The 20,263-nt window shown below is 42.7% G+C and overlaps 1 protein-coding gene across 1 annotated transcript in view; it reads left to right on the forward strand.

Annotated features, from left to right (window-relative positions):
- Pkp2 (plakophilin 2) overlaps window positions 1–20,263 on the forward strand; it is a 97,146-nt gene that overhangs the window by 7,325 nt on the left and 69,558 nt on the right. The window contains exons 2-4 of the mRNA XM_045148618.1: window positions 9,803–9,915; window positions 10,287–10,903; window positions 20,065–20,200. Coding sequence (XP_045004553.1) covers window positions 9,803–9,915; window positions 10,287–10,903; window positions 20,065–20,200 — 866 coding nt within the window. The remainder of the gene's footprint in view (window positions 1–9,802; window positions 9,916–10,286; window positions 10,904–20,064; window positions 20,201–20,263) is intronic.

The raw sequence follows: 20,263 nt of genomic DNA on the forward strand, positions 1-20,263 counted from the left end.
TGATTGGATATGGGACATAAAAACAGTGTGGTTTTGTCAAGGTGCTTTAAGAGCGGCTGGTAGCTTGGGCTATGGACCTAGATAAAGATACATATTTGGAAACAACCTGGAACATCTGAAAATACAACCTGCCATTACCATAAAAAAATCAACATACTTGGCATTCTTGGGATATGGTTTTAGGTTAAACAATATTAACTGGCCTGAGCAATTACAACCAAATTTCTACAATTTTATCATTCTTGGAATTTCCAGAAGACCCTTACTTCCCCTGAGTCCTAGATCTCAGTAGCACCTGGGTGTCAGGCAGGGCTGTGGACTGAGGATCACATCACGTGACTGAATGTTGACAACCTTGTTTATTGCAGGACAGAAACAACTTGGAACTTCCCTTCCTTACCATATTCCCAGAAGCACAGAGGAGTAGATGTTTCAGCACCTTCCATCCATCCCATGACAAAAGCATATATATGACTGTCATCCTGACATTTTGGCTCCACTGTGTTGATCCACAGAATAGATGTCAGCCTGGAAAATTGCATGCAAACTGAATGTGTATAGCTAGGATATTTTGCATGTACAGCATATGATAAATAACAGTTAACTTGTCAAGTGCTGCTAGAAATGGTAGTATGAGTGTACAGCGATAGCACTCAGGACTGGCTTGATCTCATCTGATTTCGGAAGCTAAGCAGGGTTGGGCCTGGTTAGTATTTGAGTGGAAGAAATGGTTGAGTGAAATATGATTATGTCAAGGAAGAAATAATCTACTTCTGTGATATAACCTGTGCTGCTTTAACCTCCCCTCATGCCATTCTCCACATAGCTACTGAGTAAAAAAATCTGTTTGCATTTCAAAATTTAAATGCCTTTGGTTTCTGGCTGTTATCTACAGGAGTAAAATTCTTGCTCACCATGACATCCACGTTCTCCGGAGGTGGTGCCTGCAACTTCTCACCCTGTGTCCCTCTTGTCACCACCCTGCTGCACGCCATGCACGCAAATGAAGTTTATCGTGCTGCTTCCCTTTGCTCTTTGCCTGGTTAACTCTGTGCCTCTCAAAACGCAGTCAGGTCTGTTGTATGCCTTTGCAGGCTGCCCTATCACCCCATGCTGTAGAATGACATCTTGAGTGACAATTAAAGAATTTGATCATTGTGGTCACAAAAGGTTTCAGCAAAAGAAAAATATGAAAAATGCAAATGTTTTGTGAAAATACGTTTGGCAGATAAGGTGGGTTTAAAGAGCACTTATGAAGGTCTGGGGAGATGGCTCAGCAGGTAAGACGGTTTATTACCATGTGTTGTAGCTACCCTTTGCTGGTATAAAATACCTTCCCAAAGGCAGCTGATTTTGGCTTACAGTCTTAAGGGAAAGCTTCATGGTGGCAGGGAAAGGCATGGCATGAGCAGAGGTTGGACATCACCTCTGCCGCAACAGGTGGAAAGCAGAGGCAGGAGAGTGAGCCACACTCTAGCAAAGGGGAGCTGGCCATAACACCCCTAAGCCCAGATAACAACACACCTCCTCCAGCAAGGCTCCACATCCCAAATTGCCACCAGTTGAGAACCAAGGATTCAAAACACATGAGTTTATGGAGGACATCTGATTCAAACCACCACACCATAAAAGCATGAGGTCCTGAGAAGGCTTAACTCTCCCTGAGTTCAATTCCCCAGCACTCACATAAACAGCTGGGTATGGCCGCAAGTGTTTATAATCCCAGTCCTGTGGAGAGCACAGACTAGAGAATCACTGGGGATCACTGGTCAGCCTCTCCAACTGAAAATGGCAGTTGTGGGTTCAGAGAGACTCTGCCTCAAAGCAGCGTGCACATGAATGATAAAGGAAAACACCAGATGTTCTCCAGCCTCTGCATGCATGCACTTGTGGCATGTGTCTGCATACACATACATATCACACACACACACACACACACACACACACACACACTGATGATCAGTAGGGGAAAAAGAGGTTAGCCTTGGCAAGTGAGACGCTGGGGAACTTAATATCTTAAAATTACTTACAAAGAAAACCTGTAACGGTGTTCTAGGGAAGATGGCTCAGCAGTTAAAGGAACTTGCTTGCAGAACCTGCTGACCAGTTTAATACCCAAGTACCACACAAAGTACACATGCACAAAGTGGCACATCTGTCTGGAGTTTGCTTGCAGTGCAAGAGGCCCTGGTGTGCCCACACTGTCTCTGACTGTACTGAGGAATTTAATTTTTTTTTTTTTACAGGTCTAAACAGGCTCTTGCCATGTTTCACAAGCTAGCCTGAAACTCCTGTGTGATAGATTGAATAGATGACCCCCAATATATTCAGTGTTTTATTATTTTGTAGTTTGCACCTGTAGCCATCTGGCTGGAGGCAGTGTCACTGGGAGCATCTTAAGGTGTGGTGGTAGGTTTGAGATTTCAATCTAAAGATATGCAAAGTGTGCCTAGCTGGAGTTCCTGAAATGTGCTGTTATGTGTGGCTTTTTGTTTTTAGGCTTGTGCTTTTCTCTCCATGTTTGGTGCTGTGAAAGCAGGCCAGCTTCTGCCATTATGAAACTTCCTCTGGATCTGTAAGCTTCAATAAATCCCTTCCTCCATAACTGTGCCTGGTCTGGAAGTTCATCTCAGCGAACCTGAAGCTGTCTGCAACATTCCGTATTCCGGGAAGTCTCCTGCATAGCCTCCTAAATATGTTCCATGTTCAGCTTTGTAAAGAGAAAAAAATGATTTTGGTCTTTTGAGACTGTCCCGAAACTATTGTTACAGGATTTAGGGTACAGAGGCTTTTCCTCTACCTAGCCTGTGAATCCTAACTTTTAGATTCTTATCCATATATATCAAAGAATTGAGGAAACAGACTCCAAGGCTGGGTGGGATGGGGTAACAACTTACCGGAATAGAGACCAGAAGGTTCAGGAGCCAGGAGACAGAAAATGAATAGCCAAGACCCCTTACCCACTGGCAAGCCCTTTTAATAGTTCATTGGGATGGGCTTTATGGGCAAACTTGGGTGTGTAAGGGAGAGATTAATTGGTTTGTGGATTCAGGGGGCTGACCCAGAGGCCAACCCACATAGGTGTAATAGATTGGGGAAAGCAGTGGGGCACTGTAGCCATTGTGGATGAGACTGGATTACTGTGAGTTCTAGTTCTACCAAGGCAGGTTCTCTCTTTGGACTTTGTTCCTAACTAAATTGTATTTAAAAAAAAAAAGCTATCTTACTCCTGTTTCTCCTTCACTGTATAATCTAGGATAGCCTCAAAGTCATAGTAATCGTCCTGCCTTAGCCTCCCAAATGTTGGGATTTCAGGCATGAGCCATCATGACCAACCTGCAAGAAGATTTATTTTAACTTTTTTTTTGATGGGGAGGGGTTGAAGTAGGGTCTTAATCTGCTCAGGCTGATCTGGAATTCACTATGTAGTATCTGGGTGGCCTCTAATTCACAGCAGTTTTCCTACCTCTGCCTCCTGAGTGCTGGGATTAAAGGCCTGTGCCACCACACCTGGCTTATTTTAATGTGTTTTTTTTTTTGGACAGTTTTCATATGTACATAATGTAATACATTTTGATCACAATCCCCTCCATTATCTTACCTTGTCCTTCCTCCCTGCCCACTGAACCCTTTATTCTTCCCATCGGCTTCTTTGGTAGCCTCTTTTTCGTGTGTGTGTGTGTGTGTGAGAGAGAGAGAGAGAGAGAGAGTTCTTAAAGCAAAAAGATCAAAAATTGGTGAATTCTATAAATTGACCTTTGGAACATGAGTTAAATCAAGATGATTGTAATATATTTGTCATTGAGTTCTAAAATTTTACAATAATGAATAGGATTATTGCATCTCAGCAAATAGACTAAGCAATAATGATAAGTAAGGAGATGATTTATAGAAATTATGGATTTAGACACTTCTAAAATATATCTACTTAATACTTTATTAGCATGCTAAATTAACAGCTTGTTCATTTATTTATTTATTTACTTGGTGTGGGAGAGCAAACCCAGAGGCTTACAAATGCTAGGCAAGCACTTTACTACAGCTGAACTACCCATCCAATTCTCTGAGTTACTAGTTTACAATCAATTCTATTATCACATTTATGGACATCTCAAACAAAATAACACAGACACCTGTAATATAAAATAACCTCTGTGCGTGTGTGTGTGTGTGTGTGTGTGTGTGTGTGTGTGTGTTGAGACAGGGTAACCCCAGACTGGTCTCAAACACACTATGTAGCTACAGTAACCTTGAGCTTTCAATCCAGGCTTATGCCACCATGCCCAATGCATTTTGATTTTTTAGGAGAGAAAAGATTGTTTTCCTCTGTTACTAGGTTTAGACTGAGAACACTGTGACAAAACAGATTAATAAGAGGAAAGTATTCAACTTTATTTAACATAAGTTTTCTGTATTAAAAAAAAATGAAGCCTTTTTGAATGGAGAGATTGCTTAGTGGTTAAGGTGCATGCCTGCAAAGCCTAAAGACCCACATTCAATTCTCCAGGTCCCACGTAAACCAGATGCGCATGGTGGTGCATGCATCTGGAGTTCATTTGCAGTGGCTAGAGGCCCTAGTGTGCCTATTCTCTCTCTGTCTGTCTCTCTCTCCCTCTCTCTACCTTTAACAAATAAATAAAAATAAATCTTTATTAAAAAAATGAAGCCTTCAAAAATAAAGACACTTGGTCAAGATGCTTAGGGCACCAGTGGCACACCAGGGAGGCTGAGGTAGGAGGATCTCCAAGGACAACCTGGACTACAGGATGAGGTCCAGGTCAGTCTGGTCTAGAGTGACACCATGCTTCAGAAACAAAAAAAAAGGGGGGGGGCTGGGAAGATGGCTCAGCAGTTAAAGGAATTTTCTTGCAAAGCCTGCTGGCCTGGATTTAATTCACCAGTGCTCACATAAAGCAACATGGGCAAGGTGGCACATGTGTCTGGTGTTCATTTGCAGCAGCAAGAGGTCCTGCTGTACCCATACTCTCTCCCTGTCTCTTTAGCAGAGAAAATAGTTTTTGAAAACTGATGACCCAAAGAACTAGGACCTGTATGTGTGTGTATGGTATAGATATGATTAGAGAAAGGGAGGTATGATCTCATGTTAGTAAACTGTAGGTAATTTAGCAAGGCTTGTGTATTCAGATTCCTCCCCAGGAGACATTGTTCTCCTGGTATAGAAAGACTTCAGAGTCCTTTTTGGAATGAGAGGTTTTAGCCTACTTAAGATCTGTTTGATTTTCTTCAGCCACTTCAGAAAGGGCAAAGGAAGTTGAGGGTTAAGCTAGGATGCACCTTGGGTTTGATCCCCAGTAAGGAACAAAGTGTCATAGTTTAGGGTAGAATGTCCTGAACCTCATCAAATTTGAATGTGTGCTTTCTCAGACAAACCTCTCTGCACGAGTCCTATTAGTTACTGGGATTATGGAAACGGAAGCATCATGATTTGTCCTGAGCCACAGAAAAAACAGAAGAACCATATAATAAGCCAGTGTTTGTTTGTTGATTTACATAGAGGAAATACCTGTCACTTGTTAGAAATAAATTATTTGAGTTTAGAATCACACCAGAATTTTCAGTGTAAGAAAACACACATGCGTATGTGCACACACATACACACACACACATACATACATACATACATATTTTTTAACAAGACAAGATCTCACCTATCCTAGGCTGGCCTCAAACTTGACATGTAGCTGAGGATGACCTTGAACTCCTGTCTCCCCCTCCTCCCCCTCCCAAGTGTTGAGAGGTATGTGCCACCATGTAGAGTTAACGTGGTGCTGGAAATCCAACCCCAGGACTGGGTGAGTTCTCAGATAACACTGTACTAACTGAACTACATCCCCAGCCTGAAAAACCTAGATATTTGTATTAAACTAACTTAACATACTTTTACATATAGGATGTTTTTGTGCTGTGTGTGGTAGCTCAAACCTTTAATCCTAGCACTGAGAGGTAGAGTTATGAGGACTGATTTGAGTTTGAGTCCAGCCTGGGCTACAGAGTGAATTCGTGTTCAGCCTTGGCTAGAATAAGACCCTCTCAAAACAAATATAAATTCAGTACATTTTTCCCCCATAACCACTTAATTACATTGTAATTGTTTGGGGAACATTAAACAGTCTTAATTCATCTGAATACTGAAAAGTTCCTTATAAGAACTTATGCCAGCAAGGGCTGGAGAGATGGCTCAGCAGTTAAGGCACTTGCCTGCAAAGCCTAACAACCTGGGTTGGATTCCCTAGTAACCCACGTAAAGCCACACAAAGTGGCACATGTGCCTTTAATTCATTTGTAGTGGCTGAAGCCCTGGCATGGCCATTCTGTTTCTCTGTCTCTCTTCTCTCTGTCCGTCTCTGCTTGCAAATAAATAAGCAGCTACAGAGATTGCTCAATGCTTAAGGTGCTTGCCTGCAATACCTAATGACCAAGGTTCAGTTCCCCAGTGCCCATGTAAAGCCAGATGCACAAAGTAGTGCATGCATCTGGACATCATTTGCAGTGGCTAGAGGTCCTGGAGCACCCATTCATTCTCATTCTCATTCATTCATAATCATTCTCTCTCTCTCCCCTTGCAAATAAATAAAATATTGTTAAAACTTTGAAAAATAAATTAATAAAAATATATTTTAAAGCCAGGCGTGGTGGCGCACGCCTTTAATCCCAGCACTCGGGAGGCAGAGGTAGGAGGATTGCCATGAGTTCAAGGCCACCCTGAGATGACAGAGTTAATTCCAGGTCAACCTGGACCAGAGTGAGACACTACCTCGAAAAAACAAACAAAAAAATTTAAAGAAGAACCTATGGCAGCAAGTAAGGAAGTAGTATTTGTAGAGTGGTTAGTATTTCTCATGTGAATGTTCCCAGTGAAAGAGAATGATTGGTTTAGTTCCTCATTTCTGATCTCTGCTAATAGAGCTGGAGAGATGGATCAGCGATTAAAGGTGCTTGTTTGTAAAGCCTGGTGGCTTGGGTTCGATTCCCCAATACCCACATAAAGCCAAATGCACAAGGTGGTGCATGAATCTGGAGTTCATCTATAGTGTCAAGAGACCCTTTCCATTCTTTCTCACTCACTAGCTCTCTGCTTTTGAACATATATATATTTTTCAAGAACTATGCTAATAATTTCCATCAGTTTTGGTGAATGATGGTTTCAGAACAGGAACCATGAAGTCAAGCAGTAGAGAACAGTAGAGAAGAGGGTTCCAGAATTCAAACATTATTTCCCTTTGTAATTTAAAGTAAGTCATTTAAGTTTCTCTACTTTTAAAAATGGAATATAGGAGCTGGAGAGATGGCTTAGTGGTTAAAGGTGCTTGCTTGCAAAGTCTGATGGCCCTGGTTCAATTCCCCAGTACCACCTAATGCCAGATGCAAAAAGTCATTTGCAGTGGCAAGAGGTCCTAGTGGTGCATTCTCTCTCCCTCTCTCTCTCTCTCTCTCCGTGTATGTGTGTGTGTGTGTGTGTGTGTGTGTGTGTCTTCCTCTCTGCTTGCAAATGAATAATTATTTTTTACAAAATGTGTTATAGACCTGGGTGTCTCATGACTGTAATCTTACCACTGGGGAGGCTGAGGTAGGAGGATTGCTGTGACTTTGAGGCCAGCCTGGGGCTACAGAGTGGGTCCCAGGTCAGCCTGTGCTGAAGTGGGAACCTGCCTCAAAAAAAAAAAATACAAATAGGACTAGAGAGATGGCTTAGTGGTTAAGGCACTTGCCTGTGAAGCCTAAGAACTCATGTTCGAATCTCCAGGTACCCTGTAAGCCAGATGCACAGTGGCACAAGCATGCAATGTTGTACATGCACACAAGGGGGCACAAATGTCTGGAGTTTGTTTGCAGAGGCTGAAGACCCTGGTGTGTGCTCTCGCTGTCTCTCTCTCAAAATAAGTAAAAAAATATATATACAAATAAAAATAATTAAATTAAGGGACAGCCTGACCTTTTGCTAGGCATTGAGGAGAAAACAGGTTTTGAGAAATGGGGCTGTTTGGCTTACCTTAACTTCCAGTATGGTGACAGTTAGAAGTTGGCATCTGCCTCCCCTTAATAAGGTCTAGAAATTGTTTACCAATTACATTGTTTAGCTCCAAGAAACAAAGTCAAGTGCAAACATAATTTGGATTGGAGTCAAACTTTTTAGCTTTACCCCTCTAGGTAACTTACTTCTCTATTGATACATAGTCTCCTGAAATTTTAACTTTTAACATAATCTGTTGGAAAAGTATGTTGATACATTCCTATTATATTGGAAAAGGGCTGTGTTCTGTTTTTCTCAGCACCTCAGAAACTTTAACAGTGTCCTGTCTTTCCCCCTCACATGTATAAAAGAATGCTACATGACAAATTTTGGTTAAAATTAGAGGATTGGAAATTACCTATGTTTTAGAAATCGTTGGTTATTTTGTTCCTATTTTCTTTAAAAAGATTATTAAAAAAAAAAAACAGAGGAAAGAAGCTGAGAGAAGGCAGAAGAGGGCACAGCTTGTCTTCCGTTACCCTCACATTCCTAAGAGATGAGTACTTTCATGCATCATTTGAGAATCTCTGTGGGCTGAGCACAAAGCCTTCCTCACTGTTTGCTCTAGTTCCCTGGCTCTAAACCACCAAACAAAGGGCTAGCCAGGTGACTGCACAGAAGCAGTCATTTATAGAGGAGAGGTTAATTTCTCTGCTTCCTAGTTCACTTTGCCAACACTGTAAACTGGCTTTTACTTGATCTGTGTTTTCTTTGACTACACTGGCCCACCTTCTTGTTTATACAAGCTGTGTTATCTAGTTGTACTGAGTCACCATTACATTTATTGCCTACACTTGAACCACTCAAAGTTTCTGAATTTCTGCCCTAGGAGCAGAATTCTCTTAACTTCAGAAACTGAACTTTATACTACCAACCACCAGAGCCAATCAGAGATTCTCAGAATTTTTCAGCATTGTAACAACTTAAGATTTTCATAAATCCCTTTTCTACTGCTCCCATTTTCTTTTTTGTTTTTCTTTTTTTCGTGTCTTTATTTTATTTATTTATTCATTTAGCATTGTTCGATTTTATTGTGTAACTCAGGCTGGCCTCTAACTCAGAGTTCCACCTGCCTAGAAGTTCCAGGATTAAAGGCATGTATCATTATACCTTGCTTCTTTTCTCTTTCTTTCCTTCTTCCTTCCTTCCTTTCTATTTCCTTCTCTTTTAAAATTGACTTTTATTTTTAAAAACTCAGAGAGCTGCCAGGCGTGGTGGTTCAGGCTTTTAATCCCAGCACTCAGGAGGCAGAGGTAGGAGGATTACCATGAGTTCAAGGCCACCCTGAGACTACATAGTTAATTCCAGGTCAGCCTGGGCCATAGTGAAACCCTACCTAAAAAAAAAAAACTCAGAGAATATTTTTGTTAACCTTTGATCACCTGTAGCTTCCTAGGGTGGTGATCAACCAGCATTTAAAAACACTGATACAGGGCTGGAAGGATGGCTTACTGGTTAAGGCACTTGCCTGTAAAGCCAAAGGACCTAGGTTCAGTTCCCCAGGACGGACCCACATAAGCCAGGTACACCAGGTGGCACATGGGTCTGGAGTTACTTTGTAGTGGCTAGAGGACCTGGCACACCCATTGTGTGTGTGTGTGTGTGTGTGTGTGTGTGTGTCTGTCAAGATAAAATTTTAAAAATTGATAAAAATTTAATATTTGTAATTGACCTTAGTTACTTAAGTTTCAGATATAGTTGTCATGTGCTCTGTAATCATTGATTTGTTCATTAATATCCTAAATTATTTTAATGTTTGCTCAATTGCAGGGAATCTTCACCGAACCAGCAGTGTTCCCGAGTATGTCTACAACCTGCACTTGGTTGAAAATGATTTTGTTGGAAGGGGTTCCCCTGCTCCTAGAAACTATGACATGTTCAAGGTAGGATACTTTTACCAAATTTATCAACAACCAGTGGAAGGAAAGAGACATTTAGAAATCAGCATACATACTACTTATCAGGGAAACATTTTCAAACGTTTTTGATTGTGTTTTTTAAAAAGTATTTATCCTGTTACTAGTCCTTGAATTTTGAGAAAATTGATACTATGTGGATGCTGGAAAACTGAGACACATTCAATAGCATTAAATCTTAACTGTAAAAAATATGTCTAGATTCAATCAAGTCTTGTTTAAAACAAGACTTTTTTCCGAAAGGGGCCCAAGGTCCCCATCTGATTCAAACAAATGGACGTCTTATATCATCCCAGAGAAGGCACGCCTCGTGAAAGTTCGATTTCTGTCTCCCGCAGGCGGGCACGGCTGCCACTTATGGAAGTCGCTGGGGGCGAGGGATGGCGCAGTACAGCTCGCAGAAGTCGGTGGAGGAGCGCTCCTGGAGGCAGCCCCTCCGGAGACTGGAGATGTCCCCCGACGGCAGCCCCGAGCGGCCCCGCTACGCGCACAGCGAGTACCAGCAGGGCGCGTGGAGGAGCCGCGCCTCGGCCTCGGCCGCGGCGGTGGCGGCGGCGGGCGGGCGCCTCACGCTGCCGCCGCGCATGCGCTGGGAGACGCGGGGCCTGCGCCAGGCGGCCGGCGTGCAGCGCTCGCTCGACGCCCGCCGGCGACATCCGGGGCTCTGGTCCGTGAGCGACGCGGGCTGCGACGGCCTCCCGCAGCCCCGGCCGGGCACCAGTCACAGCGCGGGCAGCCTGCTGGAGAAGGAGAACTTCCTGAGCGCGGGACCCGCCGGCCAGGCCCGGCCGCCCGGGGCCGTGCAGAGTAGGGCCGCCCGGGCCTCGTGGCCGCGGAGCTCCTTCCACAGCGCGCCGCCCGACGCGGGCCGGACGCTGCCCACGGTGGGCCAGGCGGCCGCGGGCGCCAGGGACGCCAGTGTGGAGAGAAGCGGCTTCACAGACTCCCAGCTCGGGTGAGCCCCCGCCCTGCCCTCCGTGCCTCCCTCCCTCCCTCCCTCCCTCCCGTGCCAGCACATTCCGTCCCAGACACCCTGGCAGCCCTAGCTGGCACTTCCAAGCCCAGGCCAGGGCAGACAAGCTTCCAGAGATAAGTCATTCAAAAATGAGTTTTCAGACAGCTAGCTGCCGGACGGACAGGTCAGCCTGTTTAACTTCGGGCCCGGAGCCAAGCTACCTGCCCAGAGAGCAAGAGGAGACTCCGGAGTAGACCGAGGCGTGCACTACGTCATGCACGTGCTTGCTGGAATCATTCCTGGCAATTTAAGAAAAAGCCAAAAGGTTCATTCCTGGTTCTGCATGAAGTTAAAGTGCTGTTTTGTTATTACTGTGAGAGTACTAAGGAAAGACAGCTGGATGCTTTTTTGTTGTTGTTGTTGTTTTGTGTAATAGGTGTGGGGGGGGGTGTCTGTACAGATGTGTGCACAGTTCCTTCCATCTATTACCGCTGCCGTATCCATGCTTCCTCGAGACGTCTCACACTGAACCCATCTGCCGTTTTCAATCAGACTGGCTAAACAGGAACCTTCACCGACCTTTGCTCCCCACCGGACTGGAGTTGCAGACATTCATGGCTATGCCCAGCTGTTTAATGGGTAGTGGGGACTCAGACTCAGGACCTCGTGCTTGTGGGACAAGTGCTGTTCCTAGCTGAGCCATCTCCCTAGCCCCCCCAAGGCAGCTCATTTGTAATTGCCTCTTCTCTTCCATTGATTTTTGTTGTTGTTGTTGTTTCTCGAGGTAGGGTCTCACCCTAGCCAAGGCTGAACTCACGGTGATCCTCCTACCTCTGCCTTCCAAGTGCAGGGATTAAAGGCGAATTTTTTTTTTTTTTTTTTTTGATTCTTTAACTTTTTAGTTCCAGTACTGGGATTTAGAGGATATTTCTTGGTAAAATTAAATAATGACAGTAATTGAATTTTCAGTTCAGTGAAAGTCATTGCCTTTTCCATTTCTGTTTACATTATGCCTTGACTAATTTGGGAAACTAAACTTTAAAATTTTTTACCTTCAATTTTTTTTTTAATTTTATTTTGGTTTTTCAAGGTAGGATCTTACTCCAGGCTGACCTGGAACTCACTTTATAGCCCAGGCTGTCCTCAAACTCATGGTGATCACTCTGTAGCCCAAGCTGGCCTCAAATTTGTAGTGATCCTCCTACCTCAGCCTCCTTAGTGCTGGGATTAAAGGCATGTGCCACCACACCTGGTCTATTTTTTAACTTTTTGATTGACAATTTTTATACTGTAAATAATCTTTTTTGATCATAATCCCCTCCCATTATCTCAGTGCACTTCTCCCCATCTCCATTGCATTGAACCCCTTCTTTCCTACTAGTCCCTCTTCTATTTTGATGCCTTTTCCCCCCTCTCTGTCATCACCCATGATGAAACAATAGGGTTCAGGCTTTCTGTAAGTAATGACAGCTGCTGTGAGGTCATGAATGCCTTGGCCACTTCATGTCTGGAAGATAGTGTTCATGGCACTCTACCCCATCCTCTGGCTCTTATATCCTTTCTTCCTCCTCTTCTGCAGTTTGGGAGTTTAACTCTTATTACTCAAGTACAAGTTCTGAGGTAGTTACTAAGAGGAAGGTTTAAAAATAGATGGATGTGTCGGGCATGGTGGCACACGCCTTTAATGCCAGCACTTGGGAGACAGTGGTAGGAGGATCACCTTGAGTTCGAGGCCACCCTGAGACTATTAGTGAATTCCAGGTCAGCCTGAGCTAGAGTGAGACTCTGCCTTGAAATACCAAAAAAAAAAAAAAGGACGATTAAAACAGTAACTTTGAAAATAATGATGTAGTATCTTAAGAATAAACATTAAAATGTGATTATTGTTCAGTTTTAAAGTTGCTTAATGGTAATTGCTAACCTTTTACCATCCCTAAATTTTAAGTGAAATTGTGCAATATACCCACTGGCTATGGTAATAAACTAATGTTGGAGCTCATCTAGTATTGTAACAGGAGTATTTTTTATAAAGCAAAATTTAATGTAAAACTCTAACATTTCTTAGAGAAAGAAGATATTTGTCAATATGAATACATTTATAAAGAGAAAACTATACATCAGGCAATTATGGGGGGAAAACTGATAAAGGTTTTTAAATAAATAATTAAAAATTTATTGAATGTCTATTATAGCCTGATATTTGTGATAGGCATAGTTTCACCAGAATAACTTTTAACAGTACAAAACTATCATTCCACATTACCAATTCACTATCATTCTTCTCTTCCTCCATCTCTGCCCTCATGCATGCACCCCCAACACTTCCTAGCTCATCAGCCAACTAGAGAATGGCTTCTGTCCCACACTTTCAAGCATTCTCCTGATGAATGGAGGAGCAACAGCAACTGAGCAGACACACCAGACTTCATATCACTCATGTGTGCCTCAGCACGTAGGACATCCTCGATTTTGTTAGTTGTCAGGACACATCTCTCCCGATTTTCCACTCATGCCTTTACTTGTAAGTTCCTTTTAATTCCTCTCAGAGTTCCCCTTTCATTCAGGCCCAAAGAAGAAATCTTTGGAACCCTACTCTTCGGAGCCCTGGTGCCCTTCCAGGGGGTCCCTGCTTCTTCATTGGTATCTTCATGATTCCCAGTGTGCCATTTTCAACACTGCCGTCTAAACTATGTACTAATATATTTGTTTAGTAACTTCCTGTACTTCCTCAACTTGGTATATTCTGAACTGATTTCATCAGTTCCTCCTTAGCTCTAGTCCTATCCATCTCCTCCTACTGTACAGTGACATCACAGACCTAGAAGTTACCCTTTCTTTTCCCTGTGCAGTTACTAATCACTGAGCCATATTTGCATCCTGGGTCTTAAGTTTTCACCCTTTTCTCCATCTCCATTCCATGGTTTTCTGTCTCTGATCTTACTCCAAAATGTTCTCCAGAACTGCTAAAATGTTCTTCTGGAGTCTGATAACATGTTCCACTAAGTGATTGTGCTTTTTAACATGGCAGGAAAGACTGTTTTCACTTGTATTTACAACTTCTGCCTCTCCTGTATCTATCCCCCTCCACTGTTTGCACTGCCCACCCCCATACATGCCCAAACACCCAGACCACATGGAAACCTTTGCACTTTCTTGACTGCAAGACATCCATCCATTTATTCTCCTTTTCTCCCTCTTCTTTTTCCCAACTACTACTGCCCTTTATCTGTTTTTAATCTTTAAACTCATAATTCTGGGTTTAGCTCAAACACTACCATTTTCCTGACCATTCCCTTCTTCCCATTCTAGTTTTACTGTTCCAGACAGCAGTATTGTGTATCTCTATGAGAGAATATTGTGATCACTCATTTACTTGCCTGTTGTTCCTGTAGTCTTTTAGCTTTTTGCCAATGTCTGATGCACCTATATATTCTCCACCCTATAAGAAAAGCAAATCCACACTAGGCACTATTAAAAATGATGGTTGTGGGGCTGGAGAGATGGCTTAGCGGTTAAGCACTCGCCTGTGAAGCCTAAGGACCCCGGTTCGAGGCTCGGTTCCCCAGCACCCACATTAGCCAGATGCACAAGGGGGCGCACGCGTCTGGAGTTCATTTGCAGAGGCTGGAAGCCCTGGCGCGCCCATTCTCTCTCTCTCCCTCTATCTGTCTCTCTCTCTGTGTCTGTCTCTCTCAAATAAATAAATTAAAAATTAAAAAAAAAAAACTTTAAAAAAAATGATGGTTGTGGGAGCTGGAGAGATGGCTTAGCAGTTAAGGTGTTTGCCTGCAAAGCCAAAAGACCTTGGTTTGATTCCTCAGGACCCATGTAAGCCAGATGCACAAGGTGGCACATGCGTCTGGAGTTCATTTGCAGTGGTTGGAGGCCCTAGTGTGCCCATTCTCAACCCCACTCCACCTCTTTCCCTCTCTCGCTCCCTCAAATAAATAAATAATTTTTTAAAAATGCATGGTATAAGCCAGGAAGGATGGCACATGCCTTTGGTCTCAGCACTCAAGAGGCTGAGGGAGGAAGATCCCTATGAGTTTGTAGCCTGGAGCTACAGAGTGAGTTAGTTCCATGTCAGCCTGGGCTGGAGTGAGATCCTGCCTTAAAGGTGGGGGCGGGGGGGGGGGGTGGAATACAGTGTAAAAGTAAAGGACTAAAACAAGAAAGAAATGAAATAGCACTTTACTTGTTTATATCTGCCTCCTTTTTTTTGCTCAAATTTCAGATTATAGAATCAGAAGCCATACTATGTCAATATTGTGTTAATAGAGTAATTTTATTAGCAGATTTAATTATATTGCAAAGACTAGATGAAGCACTAGGATTCAAGCAATGTAAACTAAATGGTAACAGTCTCTTGCTGGGATTCCTGAGGTTCTAGAAAATGGAAGTTAACTCTGCTGTGATTTTTGCAGGGAAATTTTGCTTTCTGTGGAGAGGAGAAGTAGCCAGAGATATTTCACATAATGAGGGAAACACTGTCTAAGCCTGCTGACTTTCATGTCCTTGGTGTGCTCTGCTCACTTCAAAGCTCCAGGATGCTCTTGGAGACATGTATTTCATGCCCTATACTGTCCCTGTCTCACTGACATTTCTATCTCTGTTCAGACCCTATTTTCAGATTTTATTTTTAGTGTCTACTAAAATTCATAATAAAGGAGTGTTCTTTCATACATGTGGAACATTTCTATGAAGTATATAGATAAAACTATAAACCTCCATAGTGTCACAAAATACTAAACTCTAAATTTGCCTTTCCAAAAGAACAATGGGCAGTAGAGAAACTAAAGATGCATCCAAAAACTGAGACATTGGAGTGAGAGAGAGTCATTACCTGTTCCAAATCAGACTGCTGGAAAGTTTTCTTTTTTTCTTAATTTAAAATCACATTCTGCCTGAATTCTTCTAAAAATATGATTTTTATATCTCTTGGTGGCTGATAATTCAACAAATGAATATTATGTTCTTCCAGTGTGCCCAGGAGTGCTATGCACAATATAGAGATAAAAACTGAGTGACATGTATAAGATCCAGGAAAGGAGCAGAGAAAACAAGTAGGGTATGCTGTAAGTGTTGTAGTATCTACTAGGGTTCAGAGCACACAAGAACAGTCCAGTGAGTGAAACTAAGGAGAGAAACCACCAAGCAAGTGTGTGACTTAAGAGTAGGTCAGAGCAGAGGTGATACTGGCTGTACTCCACATCATCTTTAGTAGTAGTGTTTTTATTTTAACAGGAATATTTTAGTATATACACTCATTTAGTTTTTTTAAACATATGTTGGAAGTCTTCAAAAGGAATAGGAAGTCCCAAAGGACTGATAGGTCTAATGCTTGCATTACCTTTTTAACACAAGAATGATAAAATGTGCGGATAGGCGACAGGGGATGGGGCTTGGGCTAAGGTACAGTAATCTATAGTACAGTGACTAAGAACTATACAGGGGAAAGCTAAGGGAAGATAAGTATTACTTTAAGTTTGTACAGGCCTGTTTTAGCCTAATCAACAGTCTCTGATAAGAATGTCCTTCTCATGCAGAGAGGGAGCCTTTTTCTTGGGAGGTTTTATGAACCGATTTATGTAGAAAGGGGGAGGTCAGAGACTCCTTTCTAATCTTATGCTGTTTTTCCAGTGCCTTTAAGCTTAGGATAATCAGTATGCTAGAACAGCATATTTTGAGGTGACACATTCCATAGTTTGTTATTTCTATTTTTAGTCTATGTAATCCCTGTATTGCTATATTATTTCTCTAATTATTCCATAGTCTTCCCATTTTGGAAAACTATACAGTCACAGCTAGCCATCTCCTTTTTCTAATGAATAACTTACAAAGACTAATTAATTGTTCATTTGTAACATAATGTGAATCACCATTATTTTCTGTCCTCATTGTCACTATTTTCATTCATTCTCAAAACAGGGGACAGACATCTTGGGGATCTAATGCTTCCATGTCCTCTTCATCACCAGCTGCTTTTGATCTTGCATTTTATAGATGCCTTTCAACTCGACCTTTTCATTTTAACATGCCCAGATCAAGGTTTTATTGCCTCAGCTAAGACTCTTGTAGTGCTCTCAAAACTGTCTCTTTGGGCTGGAGAGATGACTCATTGGTTAAGGTGCTTGCCTGCAAAGCCTAGTGACCAATGTTCAATTCCCCAGTATCCACATAAAGCCAAGTGCACAGTGGCACATGCATCTGGAGTTTGTTTGCACTGTCTAGAGGCCCTGACATTCCCATTGTCTCTCTCTGTGTCTCCCTCTCTCTCTCTCTTCTTGCAAATATTTTTTAAAACTGTCTTTTTCTTGCTAACCTGTCCATTAATGAAAAAGAGTCATCTTTCCAAAGCTGAAAATGGGAAACTTTGAGCAGTAGGGTCATTTTCATTTACAGAGCATCTGATGCTTGTGGGAGCCATCCATCCATTATCTAAGGGGGTGCTTGGCTTTCAGAGGTGTAATCATATGCTTATGTCAGGAGATCCAAGTGGTGCAGGGCCATATTGGCAAGAAGGCTGGCATTCTTCACAGAAAATTGCCAGGGGTGTGTGGAATGGAGAGGGACATCTTTCTGACCAGTGGCATTTTAAATGCTTCCTGTTACATTTTTCACTTACACTTCAGTATCTTAAGTTCTTTTCCTTCTTTCCTTACCATTATTACTATTATCATCTGTGTTTGTTTGGGTGTTTTGTTGGGGATTGAACACAGACTCTCATATATGCATGCTAGGTAAGCATTCTTCTTCTGAGCTATTCCCTCAGCCCCTTTATACTAAGTCTTTTTTAAAATTTTGTTTTGCTTTTGTTTTTTCAAGGTAAGGTCTCATTCTAGCCCAGGCTTACCTAGAACTTACTGTGTAGTTCCGGGCTGGCCTCAAGCTCATAGCAGTCATCTTACTTTTGCCTCCTGAGTGCTAGGATTAAAGGCATGCACCACTTATGACCAGCTTACACTGATAGAGTCTTAAGTTGCTGAAAAACACACACTTCTAGTGTCCCCTACTTTAGAGGACATGGGCTAGGGAGCAGCTGCTCTTTCTGATCCCCCCACATGTCTCCCCAACCTCATCCTCTGAGTCACACTTCTGTGGACTTCAAGAAGTATTTTATAAGTAGAAGTCAAGGAGCTAGAGAAGAAAGGAAAAAAGAAAAAGAAGAACAAGAAAAGGGAATGTAGGTGAAGTGTGAGGTAGGAAAGAATAGAGGCAGAAAGGAATAGCTATAGCTGGGAAGAGAGGCACAAAGACTTTATGGCATTCAAGTTGTCTTGAATTAAATGGGTAAGAATTAAGAAAAAAAAAGTGTTTAGAGAAAGGTTGGAAGTTTGACATGGTTAAAGGTTTGGATAGTAAATCAAAGGAAAGTTGAAAGCAGGTATATTATACAGGAATTGAAGTCAGACTAGGGTCAGAATGTATACAGTAGCTGGAAAGATGGCTCAGTGGTTAAGATGCTTGCATGCAAAGCCTATGGACCCAAGTTCAATTCCCAAGAATGTGTGCCCTGTCTTGGACTTTCCACAAAGAATAATTGTACAAAAACTTGTTGAGAAAGTCTTCATCCAGTTTAAGAATTATTTTCAATGATCATATTGGTCAACTAGAAGTATGCTGAGCCTCAAGAAAATGAAAGACTAGGGTAATGGGATTATATGAGTATTATGTATACTGAAGATGGGAAACAAACTTTCCTTGGTTGTTTGTGGGTTTTTGAGCTGACTCTAAAAAGATAACCAATCAACAATCCCTCCCTCCCTCCCTCCCCCCACCCCTCTCTCTCCATCAAGCAGAACATTTTTCTTAGGTTGTGGATGAAGTTTTTACTAGGTAAAACACCTGGAGGAGGGCTGGAGGTCTCAGTGGGAAAAGCACTTGCTGACCTGAGTTTAGATCCTCAGCACTCACATAAAAACCAGGTGCAGCATTGTGCACCTGAATTCCCACTGCTGTGGAGGCAGAGACGAGAGGATTTCTGGCACTTGTTGGCCAGCTGGTCTAGCCTAATGGGTAAGTTCCAGGTTCAGTGAGAGTCGCTATGTCAAAAAATAGGGTAGGGCTGGGGAGATGTCTCAGTGGTTCAGGTGGTCATGTGCAAAGCCTAACAACCTGGGTTTGACTCCCCAGTACCTATATAAAGCTGGATGCACAAAGTGGTGCATGCATCTAGAGTTTGTTTGCAGTGGCTAGAGGCCCTGTTGTGCCCATTCTCCCTCTGCTTGTCTGTCTGCTTGCAAATAAATAAATAAAAATATTTAAAAAAATAAGGTAGTAGCCCGGCACTATGGCACACACCTTTAACCCCAGAACTCCGGAGGCAGAGGTAGGAGGATCAGTGAGAGTTCAAGGCCACCCTGAGACTACATAGTGAATTCCAGGTCAGCCTGGGGTAGGGTGGAAAAAGGTGGAGAATGGGCTGGAAAGATGGCTTAGCAGTTAAGGTGCTTGCCTACAAATCTTAAGGACCCATGTTTGACTCTCCAGGTCCCACATAAGCCAGATACACAAGGTAACACAAGTGCACAAAGCCACACATGCCTACAAGGTGGTGCACATGTCTTGGGTTCAATTGCAGTGGCTAGAGGCCCTGGCATGCCCCCCCCCTTCCTCTCTCTCCAATTAAAAAAAAAAAATAAGGTGGAGAGCAATTGACGAAGACATCTAGCATTGATCTCTGGGCTCCACATGCACCCAAACATACACATGCCCCCCTTACACATACACATATACCTGCTAGATGGTAAAGACTTAAGGTTGCCATTGAGAGGTTTATGTGAATGTTTATATGAATATGGAGAATTTTCATCTCTAACAAGGCATGCCTAAGGCTGGGAATGTAACTTACTTAGTTGGATTCTTACTAGTATGCATGAGACACTGGTGTGATCCCCAGCACTGCATATAAAGCCTGGTTCGGTGTCACATGCCTATAATCCAGCATTTGGGAGATGGAGGCAGGAAGATCCAGACCATTCTAAAGATGTCTGGGGTATTTCTGCCATTTGCCTCTGATACTCTTTCATCAGATGCTGCCGTTTCTCTGACTGAAGAGAAAACAGGGCTTGCATCTTCTAAGTGCTTCCTGCAGAGAATCAGCTTGATAGGCAAGATGGTGCAGGTTTGGAAACTCATTGAATCTGTGACTGTTTGTCTAGGAATGCAGACATGGAGATGACCCTGGAGCGAGCAGTGAGTATGCTTGATGCTGACCACATGGCACCATCCAGGATCTGTGCAGCAGCCACTTTCATACAGCATGAGTGCTTCCAAAAATCTGAAGCACGGAAAAGGGTGAGTATCCCCTAAGCCCCATGCAACATCTAGCACCCTGTCAGTGAGATGGTGACCCTGTAC

The sequence above is a fragment of the Jaculus jaculus genome, chromosome 5, assembly GCF_020740685.1.
Source record: "Jaculus jaculus isolate mJacJac1 chromosome 5, mJacJac1.mat.Y.cur, whole genome shotgun sequence".
Classification (NCBI taxonomy): domain Eukaryota; kingdom Metazoa; phylum Chordata; class Mammalia; order Rodentia; family Dipodidae; genus Jaculus; species Jaculus jaculus.